Source organism: Salvelinus alpinus, chromosome 34 (genome assembly GCF_045679555.1).
Source record: "Salvelinus alpinus chromosome 34, SLU_Salpinus.1, whole genome shotgun sequence".
NCBI lineage: Eukaryota > Metazoa > Chordata > Actinopteri > Salmoniformes > Salmonidae > Salvelinus > Salvelinus alpinus.
This window is the reverse complement of record NC_092119.1, coordinates 6,308,234-6,324,306: the sequence shown is the minus strand read 5'-3', so window position 1 is coordinate 6,324,306 and position 16,073 is coordinate 6,308,234. Positions and strand designations below refer to the sequence as shown.

The window sequence follows — 16,073 nt, the reverse complement described above, 5'->3', positions numbered from 1 at the left end:
ACAGTTTAGCATCATGTTGCTGTGGACATTACACTACATTTCCCCGTGTGTGTGTGTGTGTGTGTGTGTGTGTGTGTGTGTGTGTGTGTGTGTGTGTGTGTGTGTGTGTGTGTGTGTGTGTGTGTGTGTGTGTGTGTGTGTGTGTGTGTGTGTGTGTGTGTGTGTGTGTGTGTGTGTGTGTGTGTGTGTGTGTGTGTGTGTGTGTGTGTGTTTACAAGGTCTCAAGAACACACACTCACAGACGCACAGACACACACACAGACTCACACACGCACAGACAGACAGACACACAGACACACACACAGACTCACACACGCACAGACACACAGACATACACACTCATACACACAGACACGCTCACACTCACACGCACACACACTCACGTACAGACACACACACATTGAATGCAGTCATGCCAATTATAGCCAGTTTGTATGTCTCTAAGCTGTCTTTCTCTCCTCAGATTGCCTTCTCTCAGCACAGTAACTTCATGGATCTGGTGCAGTTCTTCGTCACGTTCTTCAGGTGAGCTCCTCTTCCTCCTACTCATCCTTCCTCATCATCCTCCACTTCACACTCATCCTTCCTCATCATCCTCCTCTTCCTACTCATCCTTCCTCATCATATTCCTCTTCCCACTCATCCTTCCTCCTCATCATCCTCCTCTTCCTCGTCATCCTTCCTCCTCATCATCCTCCTCTTCCCACTCATCCTTCATCCTCATCATCCTCATCTTTCTCATCATCCTTCCTCATCATCCTCCTCTTCCTCGTCATCCTTCCTCCTCATCATCCTCCTCTTCCCACTCATCCTTCCTCCTCATCATCATCCTCTTTCTCATCATCCTTCCTCATCATCCTCCTTTTTCTCGTCATCCTTCCTCATCATCATCTTCCTCTTCCTCCTCATCCTTTCTGATCCTTTCTCATCCTCTTTGTCTTTCCTCTTCCTCCAATTAGTCCTCCTCTTCCCCCTCCTCTCTCCACTTCCTCTCACCACTTCCTCCTCCCTCCTCCTTTCTCCACTTCCTTCTCCTCCCTCTTCCTTCCTCCTCCTCTTCCCCCCTACTCCTCCTCTTTCTCCTCCCTCCTCTTCCTCCCCGACCTCCTCTTCTCTCAACTTCCCCCCTCCACTTCCTCTTCCCCTCTCCTCCTCCTCCTCCTCCTCCTCTTCTCTACACTTCCTCTTTCCACTTTATCTCCCTCCTCCTCCTCCCTCTTCTCTCCACTTCCTCCTCCTCCCTCTTCCTCTCTCCTCCTCTATCCACCTCCTCTTCCTCTCTACTCCTCCTTTTTCTCCTCCCTCCTCTTCCTCCCCGTCCTCCTCCTCTTCTCTCCACTTTCTCCCTCCACTTCCTCTTTCTCTTTCCTCCTCCTGTCTCCACTTCTCCCCTCCACTTCCTCTTCCTCTCTCCTCTCTCCTCCTCCTCCTCTACACTTCCTCTCTACACTTTATCTCCCTCCTCTTCCTCCCTCCTTCTCCTGTCTCCACTTCCTCTCTCCATTTCCTCCTCCTCCCTCATCCTCTCTCTAATGTTCTTCTACCAGCCTGGAGACCAGGAGGGTCTGGCTGTCATTAGTGCTGTTCTTCTACCAGCCTGGAGACCAGGAGGGTCTGGCTGTCATTAGTACTGTTCTTCTACCAGCCTGGAGACCAGGAGGGTCTGGCTGTCATTAGTACTGTTCTTCTACCAGCCTGGAGACCAGGAGGGTCTGGCTGTCATTAGTACTGTTCTTAGCACCATGTTGCTGTGTTAGTTTGGTTTGTCTATAGACTACAGTTTAGCATCATGTTGCTGTGGACATTACACTACATTTCCCCGTGTGTGTGTGTGTGTGTGTGTGTGTGTGTGTCTGTGTGTGTCTCCACTTCTCCCCTCCACTTCATCTTCCTCTCTCCTCCTCCTCCTCCTCTACACTTCCTCTCTCCACTTTCTCTCCCTCCTCTTCCTCCCTCCTTCTCCTCTCTCCACTTCCTCTCTCCATTTCCTCCTCCTCCCTCCTCCTCTCTCTACACTTCCTCTCTCCACTTTCTCTCCCTCCTCTTCCTCCCTCCTTCTCCTCTCTCCACTTCCTCTCCACTTCCTCCTCCTCCCTCCTCTTCCTCCCGCTCCTCCTCATTTTCCCTTAGGTCACTCCCATTTAGTACCACTCCTCTCTCTGTTACTGTGGATGCCTTCAGCCCACCACCACCACAGTATGTGTAGCCATGGCGATGTTGATGCCAAACCGCTGTACTACTGCAGCAGACAGTACTGCAGAGAAACATTCATTGAACTGTCAACAAACACAAACACACTCAGCTCATCCTAACACCCTGGGTAGTCTACCTGAGGGAAAACAGGAAATGGGATTGTGTTTGTGTGAGGCGGTTGTCTCTGTGTGAATGTAATAGTACTGATGTGATGTGACCAGCACCGTACTGATGCGGTGTGTTATTGACCAGCATCGTACTGATGTGGTGTGTTATTGACCAGCATCGTACTGATGTGGTGTGTTATTGACCAGCACCGTACTGATGTGATGTGTTATTGACCAGCACCGTACTGATGTGGTGTGTTATTGACCAGCACCGTACTGATGCGGTGTGTTATTGACCAGCACCGTACTGATGTGGTGTGTTATTGACCAGCACCGTACTGATGCGGTGTGTTATTGACCAGCACCGTACTGATGTGGTGTGTTATTGACCAGCACCATACTGATGTGGTGTGTTATTGACCAGCACCATACTGACGTGGTGTGTTATTGACCAGCACCATACTGATGTGGTGTGTTATTGACCAGCACCATACTGATGTGGTGTGTTATTGACCAGCACCGTACTGATGTGATGTGTTATTGACCAGCACCGTACTGATGTGATGTGTTATTGACCAGCACCGTACTGATGTGATGTGTTATTGACCAGCACCGTACTGATGATACAGCGTTCGTACGGTCATGAAAATCCTAGAAAAGTCCTGACATTTTTAAATTGTGTTTTCCAGGCGTGAAAAAGTACCGCTATATACAGGGGGTACCGGTACAGAGTCAATGTGGAGGCTATATACAGGGGGTACTGGTACAGAGTCAATGTGGAGGCTATATACAGGGGGTACCGGTACAGAGTCAATGTGGAGGCTATATACAGGGGGTACCGGTACAGAGTCAATGTGGAGGCTATATACAGGGGGTACCGGTACAGAGTCAATGTGGAGGCTATATACAGGGGGTACCGTTACAGAGTCAATGTGGAGGCTATATACAGGGGGTACCGGTACAGAGTCAATGTGGAGGCTATATACAGGGGGTACCGGTACAGAGTCAATGTGGAGGCTATATACAGGGGGTACCGGTACAAAGTCAATGTGGAGGCTATATACAGGGGGTACCGGTACAGAGTCAATGTGGAGGCTATATACAGGGGGTACTGGTACAGAGTCAATGTGGAGGCTATATACAGGGGGTACTGGTACAGAGTCAATGTGGAGGCTATATACAGGGGGTACCGGTACAGAGTCAATGTGGAGGCTATATACAGGGGGTACTGGTGCAGAGTCAATGTGGAGGCTGTATACAGGGGGTACCGGTACAGAGTCAATGTGGAGGCTATATACAGGGGGTACCGGTACAGAGTCAATGTGGAGGCTATATACAGGGGGTACCGTTACAGAGTCAATGTGGAGGCTATATACAGGGGGTACCGGTACAGAGTCAATGTGGAGGCTATATACAGGGGGTACCGGTACAGAGTCAATGTGGAGGCTATATACAGGGGGTACCGTTACAGAGTCAATGTGGAGGCTATATACAGGGGGTACCGGTACAGAGTCAGTGTGCAGGGTACAGGTTAGTCGAGTTATTTTGTACATGTAGGTAGAGTTATTTTGTACAGGTGGGGGTGAAGTGACTATGCATAGATAATAAACAGCGAGTAGCAGCAGTGTACAAAACAAATGGAGGGGGGGCAGGGGGGGGATGTCAATGTAAATAGTCCGGTGGCCATATTTTATTAATTGTTCAGCAGTCTTATGGCTTCGGGGTAGAAGCTGTTAAGGAGTCTTTTGGTCATAGACTTGGCGCTCTGGTACCGCTTGCGGTGCGGTAGCAGAGAAAACTGGCTATGACTTGGGTGACTGGAGTCTCTGACAATTTTATGGGCTTTCCTCTGACACCGCCTGTTATATAGGTCCTGGATGGCAGGAAGCTTGGCCCCAGTGATGTACTGGGCCGTACGCACTACCCTCTGTAGCGCCTTATGTTCAGATGCCAAGCAGTTGCCATACCAGGCGGTGATGCAACCGGTCAGGATGCTCTCGATGGTGCAGCTGTATAACTTTTTGAGGATCTGGGGACCTATGCCAAATCTTTTCAATCTCCTGAGGGGGAATATATTTTGTTGTGCCCTCTTCACGACTGTCTTGGTGTGTTTGGAACTTGAAACTCTCAACCTGCTCCACTACAGCCCCGTTGACGTCAATGGGGGCCTGCTCGGCCCGCCGTTTCCTGTAGTCCACGATCATCTCCTTTGTCTTGGTTACGTTGAGGGAGTGGTTGTTGTCCTGGCACCACACTGCCAGTTCTCTGACCTCCTCCCTATAGGCTGTCTTGTTGTTGTCGGTGATCAGGCCTATCACTGTTGTGTTGTCAGCAAACTTAATGATGGTGTTGGGGTTGTGTTTGGCCACGCAGTTGTGGGTGAACAGGGAGTAAAGGAGGGAGTACAGGAGGGGACTGAGCACGCACCCCTGAGGGGCCCCAGTGTTAAGGATCAGTGTGGCAGATGTGTTGTTGCCTACCCTTACCACCTGGGGGCGGCCCGTGAGGAAGTCCAGGATCCAGTTGCAGAGGGAGGTGTTTAGTCCCAGAGTCCTTAGCTTAGTGATGAGCTTTGAGGGCACTATGGTATTGAACGCTGAGCTGTAGTCAATGAACAGCATTCTCACATAGGTGTTCCTTTTGTCCAGGTGGGAAAGGTCAGTGTGGAGTACGACTGAGATTGCGTCATCTGTGGATCTGTTGGGACGGTATGCAAATTGGAGTGGGTCAAGGGTTTCAAGTAAGGTGGAGGTGATATGATTCTTAACTAGCCTCTCAAAGTACTTTATATGATGACAGAAGTGAGTGCAACGGGGCGATAGTCATTTAGTTCAGTTACCTTTGCTTTATAGAGTACATGAACAATGGTGGACATCTTGAAGCAAATGGAGACAACAGACTGGGATAGGGAGAGATTGAATATGTCCGTAAACACTCCAGGAGCTGGTCACCACATATTCTGAGGACGCGGCTACAGATGCCATCTGGGCGGGCAGCCTTGCAAGGGTTACGGTGCTCTGAGTTTTCCTCGAAACGGGCGAAGAAGGTGTTTAGCTTGTCCGGGAACAAGGCGTCGGTGTCCGCCTACTGCCTGGTTTTCCCTTTGTCTCTGTACTGTTGTTTTGCCTCTTTGATTGCCTTACGGAAGGCATAGCTTGTCTGTTTGTACACAGCCATGTTCCCAGTCACCTGGTTCGTCCTTTCAGGTTTGTGCCGAATGCTGCAATCTATCCACTGTTTTTGATTTCGAACCGAACAATAGAAGAGTTACAGAGTTGCAAAGACAAATCCATATCTCAGACTGGCCAATAAAAAGAAAAGATTAAGATGGGCAAAAGAACACAGACACTGGACAGAGGAACTCTGCCTAGAAGGCCAGCATCCCGGAGTCGCCTCTTCACTGTTGACCTTGAGATTGGTGTTTTGCGGGTACCATTTAATGAAGCTGGCAGTTTAGGACTTGTGAGGAGTCTGTTTCTCAAACTAGACACTCTAATGTACTTGTCCTCTTGCTCAGTTGTGCACCGGGGCCTCCCACTCCTCTTTCTATTCTGGTTAGAGCCAGTTTGCGCTGTTCTGTGAAGGGAGTAGTACACAGCGTTGTACGAGATCTTCAGTTTCTTGGGAATTTCTCGCATGGAATAGCCTTCATTTCTCAGAACAAGAATAGACTGATGAGTTTCAGAAGAAAGTCTTTGTTTCTCGCCATTTTGAGCCTGTAATCGAACCCACAAATGCTGATGCTCCAGATACTCAACTAGTCTAAAGAAGGCCAGTTTTATTGCTTCTTTAATCAGAATAACAGTTTTCAGCTGTGCTAAAATAATTGCAAAATATTTTCTAATGATTAATTAGCCTTTTAAAATGATAAACTTGGAGTAGCTAACACAACGTGCCATTGGAACACAGGAGTGATGGTTGCTGATGATGGGCCTCTGTACGCCTATGTAGATATTCCATTAAAAATCTGCCGTTTCCAGCTACAATAGTCATTTACAACATTAACAATGTCTACACTGTATTTCTGATCAATTTGATGTTATTTTAATGGACAAAAGAAAGTGCTTTTCTTTTCAAAAACAAGGACATTTCTAAGTGACCCCAAACATTTGAAAGGTAGATGTCCTGAAAAACAAATGTGTGTGCTTGCTTCAGCTTAATGAAAACATTTGTACCATCTTGGATATATTGGGTGGTCAACTGTCCTCCGGGAGAGATACTGGGTCTGCAGGCTTTTATTCCAGCCCCCCATCTAACAAACATTTTAGACATTCACTTTTTGAGCAGGGCTGGATCAAAAGCCTGCAACACCCAGTAACTCTCCAGACTGAGGGTGGACCACATGTGTTTTATACAGTAGCTTAACAGGCAGTCTACTTTGTGGGGGTTAAGTGTCTTTGCACAGTGACAGGAGATGGTATGTGGGATCAAGAGAGCAACCTCCCAGTGTCAATATTACTTTGTTATACGTACATAGAGACACCACCAGTTGTTGGTCATGGAAATGTGGTTAAAATTCATGGAGAAGTCATGAAATTCCATCTGTTAAAAATGAACCCTGAGTATAGTAAAACAAACGAGTGTGTGAGTGTGTGTCTTACGTACGCACAAAGAATGTTCTCTATGTCCTCGTGGTTTTATTGTTCCAAGATCCAAAGCAGGAGACACTAATCATATTATTATAAATGTCTCATTTTTTTGTAATTTTTTCCCCCCTTTTTTCTCCCCAATTTCATGGTATCCAATTGGTAGTTACAGTCTTGTCCCATCACTGCAACTCCCGTACGGACTCGGGAGAGGTCGAAGGTCGAGAGCCGTCCTCTGAAACACAACCCAACCAAGCCGCACTGCTTCTTGACACAACGCCCACTTAACCCAGAAGCCAGCCGCACCAATGTGTCGGAGGAAACACTGTGCACCTGGCGACCGTGTCAGCATGCACTGCACCCGGCCCGCCACAGGAGTCGCTAGAGCGCGATGGGACAAGGACATCCCGGCCGGCCAAACCCGACACAGCCTGGGACCGAACCAGGATCTGTAGTAACGCAGCTAGCGCTGCGATACAGTGCCTTAGACCACTGTGCCACTCGGGAGGCCTTCATGGTAGTTTGCATTAGAAGACTATTTAATAGTAGTTTGCATTAGAAGACGGTTTAATGGTAGTTTGCATTAGAAGACGGTTTAATGGTAGTTTGCATTAGAAGACGGTTTAATGGTAGTTTGCATTAGAAGACTATTTAATGGTAGTTTGCATTAGAAGACGGTTTAGTGGTAGTTTGCATTAGAAGACGGTTTAATGGTAGTTTGCATTAGAAGACTATTTAATGGTAGTTTGCATTAGAAGAGTATTTAATGGTAGTTTGCATTAGAAGACTATTTAGTGGTAGTTTGCATTAGAAGACAGTTTAATGGTAGTTTGCATTAGAAGACTATTTAATGGTAGTTTGCATTAGAAGAGTATTTAATGGTAGTTTGCATTAGAAGATTATTTAATGGTAGTTTGCATTAGAAGACGGTTTAATAGTAGTTTGCATTAGAAGACAGTTTAATGGTAGTTTGCATTAAAAGACTATTTAATGGTAGTTTGCATTAGAAGACGGTTTAATGGTAGTTTGCATTAGAAGACGGTTTAATGGTAGTTTGCATTAGAAGACGGTTTAATGGTAGTTTGCATTAGAAGACGGTTTAATGGTAGTTTGCATTAGAAGACTATTTAGTGGTAGTTTGCATTAGAAGACAGTTTAATGGTAGTTTGCATTAGAAGAGTATTTAATGGTAGTTTGCATTAGAAGATTATTTAATGGTAGTTTGCATTAGAAGATGGTTTAATAGTAGTTTGCATTAGAAGACAGTTTAATGGTAGTTTGCATTAAAATACTATTTAATGGTAGTTTGCATTAGAAGACGGTTTAATGGTAGTTTGCATTAGAAGAGTATTTAATGGTAGTTTGCATTAGAAGATTATTTAATGGTAGTTTGCATTAGAAGACGGTTTAATAGTAGTTTGCATTAGAAGACGGTTTAATGGTAGTTTGCATTAAAAGACTATTTAATGGTAGTTTGCATTAGAAGACGGTTTAATGGTAGTTTGCATTAGAAGACGGTTTAATGGTAGTTTGCATTAGAAGACGGTTTAATGGTAGTTTGCATTAGAAGACTATTTAATGGTAGTTTGCATTAGAAGACGGTTTAATGGTAGTTTGCATTAGAAGACGGTTTAATGGTAGTTTGCATTAGAAGACTATTTAATGGTAGTTTGCATTAGAATACTATTTAATGGTAGTTTGCATTAGAAGACGGTTTAATGGTAGTTTGCATTAGAAGACGGTTTAATGGTAGTTTGCATTAGAAGACGGTTTAATGGTAGTTTGCATTAGAAGACGGTTTAATGGTAGTTTGCATTAGAAGACTATTTAATGGTAGTTTGCATTAGAAGACTATTTAATGGTAGTTTGCATTAGAAGACTATTTAATGGTAGTTTGCATTAGAAGACGGTTTAATGGTAGTTTGCATTAGAAGACGGTTTAATGGTAGTTTGCATTAGAAGACGGTTTAATGGTAGTTTGCATTAGAAGACTATTTAATGGTAGTTTGCATTAGAAGACGGTTTAATGGTAGTTTGCATTAGAAGACTATTTAATGGTAGTTTGCATTAGAAGACGGTTTAATGGTAGTTTGCATTAGAAGACGGTTTAATGGTAGTTTGCATTAGAAGACGGTTTAATGGTAGTTTGCATTAGAAGACGGTTTAATGGTAGTTTGCATTAGAATAGTATTTTTGATGATACTATGTTCATGTTAATGGACCTCTCTCCCGTGCCTCCAGAATGATAATCCCTGCTGAACGACTGGGGGGGGGGGGGGGGGGGACATCTCTGCTGAATGACTGGGGGGGGGGGGGACATCTCTGCTGAACGACTGGGGGACAGGGGGGGGGGGGGACATCTGGGGGACATCTCTGCTGAACGACTGGGGGGGACGGGGGGGGGGGGACGACATCTGGGCGACATCTCTGCTGAATGACTGGGGGGGGGGGGGCATCTGGGGGACATCTCTGCTGAATGACTGGGGGGGGGGGGGGGGGCATCTGGGGGACATCTCTGCTGAATGACTGGGGGGGGGGGGGGGGGGCATCTGGGGGACATCTCTGCTGAACGACTGGGGGACTGGGGGGGGGGGGGGACGACATCTGGGCGACATCTCTGCTGAATGACTGGGGGGGGGGGGGGGCATCTGGGGGACATCTCTGCTGAACGACTGGGGGACTGGGGGGGGGGGGGGGACATCTGGGCAACCTCTCTGCTGAACGACTGGGGGACTTGGGGGGGGGGGGGGACATCTGGGCGACATCTCTGCTGAACGACTGGGGGACTGGGGGGGGGGGGGGACCTCTGGGCAACATCTCTGCTGAACGACTGGGGGACTGGGGGGGGGGGGGGGGCATCTGGGCGACATCTCTGCTGAACGACTGGGGGACACAAACACACACAAATGTGAATGCAGCAATGGAGTGGTGGTGATGCACGTGGTCAACATTCATGTGTCAGCAAACAAACATGCTCAACATGCACACGTACACACTCCTATCCCCCCCTCTCTCTCTCTCTCTCTCTCTCTCTCTCCTCTCTCTCTCTCTCCTCTCTCTCTCTGCCTCTCTCTCTCTGCCTCTCTCTCTCTCTGCCTCTCTCTCTCTCTGCCTCTCTCTCTCTGCCTCTCTCTCTCTCTCCTCTCTCTCCTCTTTCCTCTGTAGGGGCTTGTAGTACTGTGTGTTCTCTCTCTCCTCTCTCTCTCTCTGCCTCTCTCTCTCTGCCTCTCTCTCTCTGCCTCTCTCTCTCTCCTCTCTCTCTCTCTCCTCTCTCTCCTCTGTAGGGGATTGTAGTGCTGTGTCTGCCTGAATGTGTAGGTAGGCTGTTTTAGTGCAGAGTGTTGCGACTGTGCTCTGTGTGTTGGTGCTGAGGGATATATTAGGTTTTGAGCGATACACGTTGAAGTGAGTTTTCCCCCTGGGAACTTCTCAGTCAAAACACTCCATATTACGAAACTAAATTTGGCACACCGGTCGAGAACTCAATTCCACAAATAGTCAGCAGATGGTGCTGTGATCCGCTAGTTTTCTTCCTGGTAGTTTGTATAGAAATGTGCAGTCTCTTAGAAGAAATCCACTAAATTGTCAACAGTGACACTCGAATAACCGAGAAAGATTACATATCAGAAGTGCCTTCTGTTTGAATATCCGAGAAGGGTGTTGATGTAATTAAAAAACATATTTTCTCTATCTTTTACATCAAATAATGAAGTTAAGCTAACTAAGCTAACTAAGCTACATAGGGGCTAACTAAGCTAACTAAGCTACATAGGGGCTAACTAACTAAGCTAACTAAGCTACATAGGGGCTAACTAAGCTAACTAAGCTATCTAATCTACACGGGGGCTAAAAGGCTAATATTTCATTTTTGTTGAAGGAGAAAAAGAAAAGGATAGAATTAGGATTACAGATCATACAGTCTAATTCAAAGTGAGAAATTCCTATGTTTCCAGGGGCTTGATCTGGTCATCCCCCCTCAGGAGACTGAAAAGATTTGGCATGGGTCCCCAGATCCTCAAAAAGTTATACAGCTGCACCATCGAGAGCATCCCGTCACCGCCTGGTATGGCAACTGCTCGGCATCTGACCATAAGGCGCTACAGAGGGTAGTGCGTACGGCCCAGTACATCACCAGGGCCAAGCTTCCTGCAATACAGGACCTATATAACAGGCGGTGTCAGAGGAAAGCCCATAAAACTGTCAGAGACTCCAGTCACCCAAGTCATAGACTGCTACCGCACGGCAAGCGGTACCAGAGCGCCAAATCTGGGACCAAAAGGCTTCTTAACAGCTTCTACCCCCCAACCCATTAGACTGCTGAACAATTAATCAAATGGCCACCTGACTATACAAATTACCTCGACTATCCTGTACCCCCGCAAACTGACTCTGTACTTTTTATTATTTTTTACTTATTTGGTAAATATTCGGTAAATATTCGTAAATAACTCTTTTTGAACTACATTGTTGGTTAAAGGCGTGTAAGTAGCATTTCACGGGAAGGTCTACACCTGTTGTATTCAGCATTTCACAGTAACGTCTACACCTGTTGTATTCAGCATTTCACGGGAAGGTCTACACCTGTTGTATTCGGCACATGTGACAAATAAAGTTTGATTTGTATCAGGTGCACTAGATTAGAGTTGGAGAAAACCTTCAAGATGGTAACTCTCCAGGAGAGACCTGCTGGATCTTCAGTCGAGTCTGTTGATTCCATCTTGAGCTGGTCATCCTCATTGTGGTAGTCCAGTCCCTTAGTTCCTGATCTGGTCATCCTCATCGTGGTAGTCCAGTCCCTTAGTTCCTGATCTGGTCATCCTCATTGTGGTAGTCCAGTCCCTTGGTTCCTGATCTGGTCATCCTCATCGTGGTAGTCCAGTCCCTTGGTTCCTGATCTGGTCATCCTCGTCGTGGTAGTCCAGTCCCTTGGTTCCTGATCTGGTCATCCTCGTTGTGGTAGTCCAGTCCCTTGGTTCCTGATCTGGTCATCCTCGTTGTGGTAGTCCAGTCCCTTGGTTCCTGATCTGGTCATCCTCGTCGTGGTAGTCCAGTCCCTTAGTTCCTGATCTGGTCATCCTCATCGTGGTAGTCCAGTCCCTTAGTTCCTGATCTGGTCATCCTCATTGTGGTAGTCCAGTCCCTTGGTTCCTGATCTGGTCATCCTCGTTGTGGTAGTCCAGTCCCTTGGTTCCTGATCTGGTCATCCTCATTGTGGTAGTCCAGTCCCTTAGTTCCTGATCTGGTCATCCTCATCGTGGTAGTCCAGTCCCTTGGTTCCTGATCTGGTCATCCTCATCGTGGTAGTCCAGTCCCTTAGTTCCTGATCTGGTCATCCTCATCGTGGTAGTCCAGTCACTTAGTTCCTGATCTGGTCATCCTCATCGTGGTAGTCCAGTCCCTTGGTTCCTGATCTGGTCATCCTCATCGTGGTAGTCCAATCCCTTAGTTCCTGATCTGGTCATCCTCATCGTGGTAGTCCAGTCCCTTAGTTCCTGATCTGGTCATCCTCATCGTGGTAGTCCAGTCCCTTAGTTCCTGATCTGGTCATCCTCGTTGTGGTAGTCCAGTCCCTTGGTTCCTGATCTGGTCATCCTCGTTGTGGTAGTCCAGTCCCTTGGTTCCTGATCTGGTCATCCTCGTTGTGGTAGTCCAGTCCCTTAGTTCCTGATCTGGTCATCCTCATCGTGGTAGTCCAGTCCCTTGGTTCCTGATCTGGTCATCCTCATCGTGGTAGTCCAGTCCCTTAGTTCCTGATCTGGTCATCCTCATCGTGGTAGTCCAGTCACTTAGTTCCTGATCTGGTCATCCTCATCGTGGTAGTCCAGTCCCTTGGTTCCTGATCTGGTCATCCTCATCGTGGTAGTCCAATCCCTTAGTTCCTGATCTGGTCATCCTCATCGTGGTAGTCCAGTCCCTTAGTTCCTGATCTGGTCATCCTCATCGTGGTAGTCCAGTCCCTTGGTTCCTGATCTGGTCATCCTCATCGTGGTAGTCCAGTCCCTTGGTTCCTGATCTGGTCATCCTCATCGTGGTAGTCCAGTCCTTTTGGGAGGACTGATTGGTGTCACACTTCTTCCCCAGCTAACACACCTAATTAAACTAATTGCATTCCGAAGACTAGAGTCCTCTAGAGAATCACCAATTAGTTGGCAAACTGTAGCAACACTGAAACTTTTTAAAAACCAATCAATTCTCTCATATCTAACCTACATGCTTGTGGTCGTGAAAGAAAGCAAACAGGTACATGTAAGAAACATTCACTGACGTGTAGTCAATGTGGCCATAGGGTTTGATCAACATACGGAAGGGGAATGGGATTCGTCTAGATCAGGGGTGTCAAACATACGGCCCGCGGGCCGGAACCGGCCCCCAAGGAGGTTCGATCAGGCCCGCAGGATAATTTGAAAGTGGAAAAAATGCATAAAAGACATGGAATTAATATTTTTAATTCGCTGCAATTCATGGATTATCCGCTAAGGGGCGCACTCTTTCCATCAGAGTAGAAGACAAGCTGCATCACTGAGACAGACTGAAAACAGCAGACGGTATCAATGCGCCATCTGCTGCTTGTTACGACGTTGTTAATACCTTAATACCTCATTAGCCAAAATGTCGTTATCCAAACGGAGAAAAGTAGATAAGGAGTGTAGAATTTTCAAAGAAAAATGGACCACGTCCTATTTATTTACAGAGATGCACGGAAAACCTTCGTGCTTGGTGTGTTTGCAACAAGTTTCGGTATTGAAGGAATATAATATTCGACGCCACTACGAGACTCATCACAGCGAAAAATATGACGGCTTGCAAGGACAACTGAGAAGAGATAAGATTAACGAATTGCTGGCGGGTCTGAGGAAACAGCAGTCAACTTTCATCCAGAGCCGAGAAGTCAGTGAAGCAGCGGTAAAAGCCAGCTACCTAATTGCTAGCGAAATAGCATTAGCATCGAAGCCGTATTCCGACGGTGACTTTGTTAAACGATGCATGATGAAGGCGGCTGAACTTGTATGTGCCGAGAAGCGACAAGCTTTTGCCAATATTAGCCTGACGAGGAATACTATAGCAGAGAGGATTTCGGAACTATCGGCAGATTTAGACAGTCAATTGAAACAGAGAGTCAAGTCATTTATTGCATTTTCCGTGGCAATTGACGAGAGCACTGACATCACAGACGTGGCCCAACTGGCCATATTTATTCGAGGAGTTGATGAGACATTGACTGTTACTGAAGAGTTTCTTGAGTTGGTGCCAATGATGGACACCACAACAGCCGTGGACATTTTCGGCTCTGTCGTTGCTGCATTGGACAGAGTTGGAGTGGACTGGTCCCGCGCTGTCAGCCTGGCTACAGACGGCGCGCCATCCATGGTCGGAAAGAAAGCAGGTGTCGCGACAAAGTTCAAAGACAAAGTTCAAGCCCTTAATGGAGGAGATCGTTTCTGGACATTTCACTGTATTTTGCACCAGGAGGCATTGTGTTGCAAGTCGCTGAAAATGGACCACGTCATGGAGGTGGTTGTTCGCACTGTAAATTTCATCCGGTCCAGAGGTCTGAACCATCGTCAGTTTGACAAACTTCTCAGCGACAGCAACATTACCCACAGCCTGCCATACCACACTGAAGTGAGATGGTTAAGCCGAGGCGCTGTGCTGAGGCATTTCTTTGATCTACGAGAGGAAATCGGACAGTTCATGGAGAAAAAAGGAAAACCGGTGTTGGAATTACAATCTCAGGAATGGCTACGGGACCTTGCATTCTTGGTTGATATTACTGAACACTTGAACAATCTGAACAAAATGTTGCAAGGCCGCAAAAAAGTTGTCACACAGTTTTCTGACAACATACATGCATTTAAGTTGAAGCTGACTTTGTGGGAGATGCAACTGGCAAATGGCAACCCTGCTAATTTCCCCTGTCTGAGAGATGTGTGTGTGACCAGACCTGATGCGGACATGAAACGGTACAAAGACAAAATTGCAGGACTACTGCGGGAGTTTGAGAAACGTTTTCAGGTATTTGGTGAACTTGAGACAGAATTTTCAGTTTTTCGCTCACCTTTCACAGTTAAAGCTTCTGATCTGCCGGTCGAAATTCAGCTAGAGATAATTGATTTGCAGTGTGATGCAGATTTGAAGGGCAAATTTGCCTCTGTAGGTCTGGACAGATTTTATCAGTATCTACTACCAGGGTACCCCAAATTAACAGCCCTGGCTGCTAAAATTTTGTGCATGTTTGGGACAACCTACCTTTGTGAACAAATTTTCTCAGTGATGAATATCAATAAAACAAAAATGCGTTCAAGGCTCACAAACAAGCACTTAAATGACATTCTGAAAGTGACAGCTAGTCAGGACATGACACCTGGTGTTGATGCACTTGTACAGGCCAAAAGATGCCAAGTTTCAGGAACAAATTCAAGTCCAGACTAGACTAACACCTTTAAAATGCTGCCTTAGATACTGTTTGCATTGAAAGAATACAGCTCTGTGAAGATGAATCCTTACTGTGGTGATTTAAAAAAATGTGCACTTTAATGTTAGTCAGCAGCTTCAAAACAAAAGTTGTGTGATGGAATTCTACTGTTCATACAACTCCATAAATTTTCAGTATGTATTGTATGTGTATGTATGTTTCATGTATGAAGTTTACAGATTTACAGGACAGGCGAACACTTTCTTCATTACACATTTAAAATCACTCTCCTTAGTTTGTAAGGTGTACGCAGGGATTACATTTAGATTTTATATGCGTATGTGTAAGTGGTTTAAAAATTCCTTTCTTTAAAAGTCTCATTTAATCTTAAAGTGCATTACTATATTTTTCAGTACCAATTAAAGTTTTGTGCCTTTGTACAATCAGTGGGATCAGTTGCAATGCATATTTGTGAATGATAAAAGTAAATTGCACATTTGTCTAAGGAAATATGAGGTGTTTCATTAAATGTTTTGTAAAAGGATAGTTCATTAAATTTCAATATTTTCCTAATGTTCTTGTGCTTCTTTACACCAAAACAAAGGAAAGACATGATATTTTGGTTATTTATAGCAGAGTATGGTATAATTTTAATGGTCCGGCCCACTTGACATCTCCCTAGGCCGTATGTGGCCCACGATGCGAAATGAGTTTGACACCCCTGGTCTAGATAGAACAGCATTTATTAATCCTAGTCCTGGGGACCCAAATGGG

General features: G+C 46.1%; 1 protein-coding gene across 6 annotated transcripts in view; it reads left to right on the top strand.

The window, feature by feature from the left end:
- Positions 1-16,073, top strand: part of atrn (attractin) — a 293,535-nt gene that overhangs the window by 194,347 nt on the left and 83,115 nt on the right. For all 6 annotated transcript variants that reach the window (XM_071382288.1, XM_071382287.1, XM_071382286.1 and 3 more), the window contains exon 25: positions 464-525. In XM_071382288.1, the coding sequence (XP_071238389.1) occupies positions 464-525 (62 nt within the window). The remainder of the gene's footprint in view (positions 1-463; positions 526-16,073) is intronic.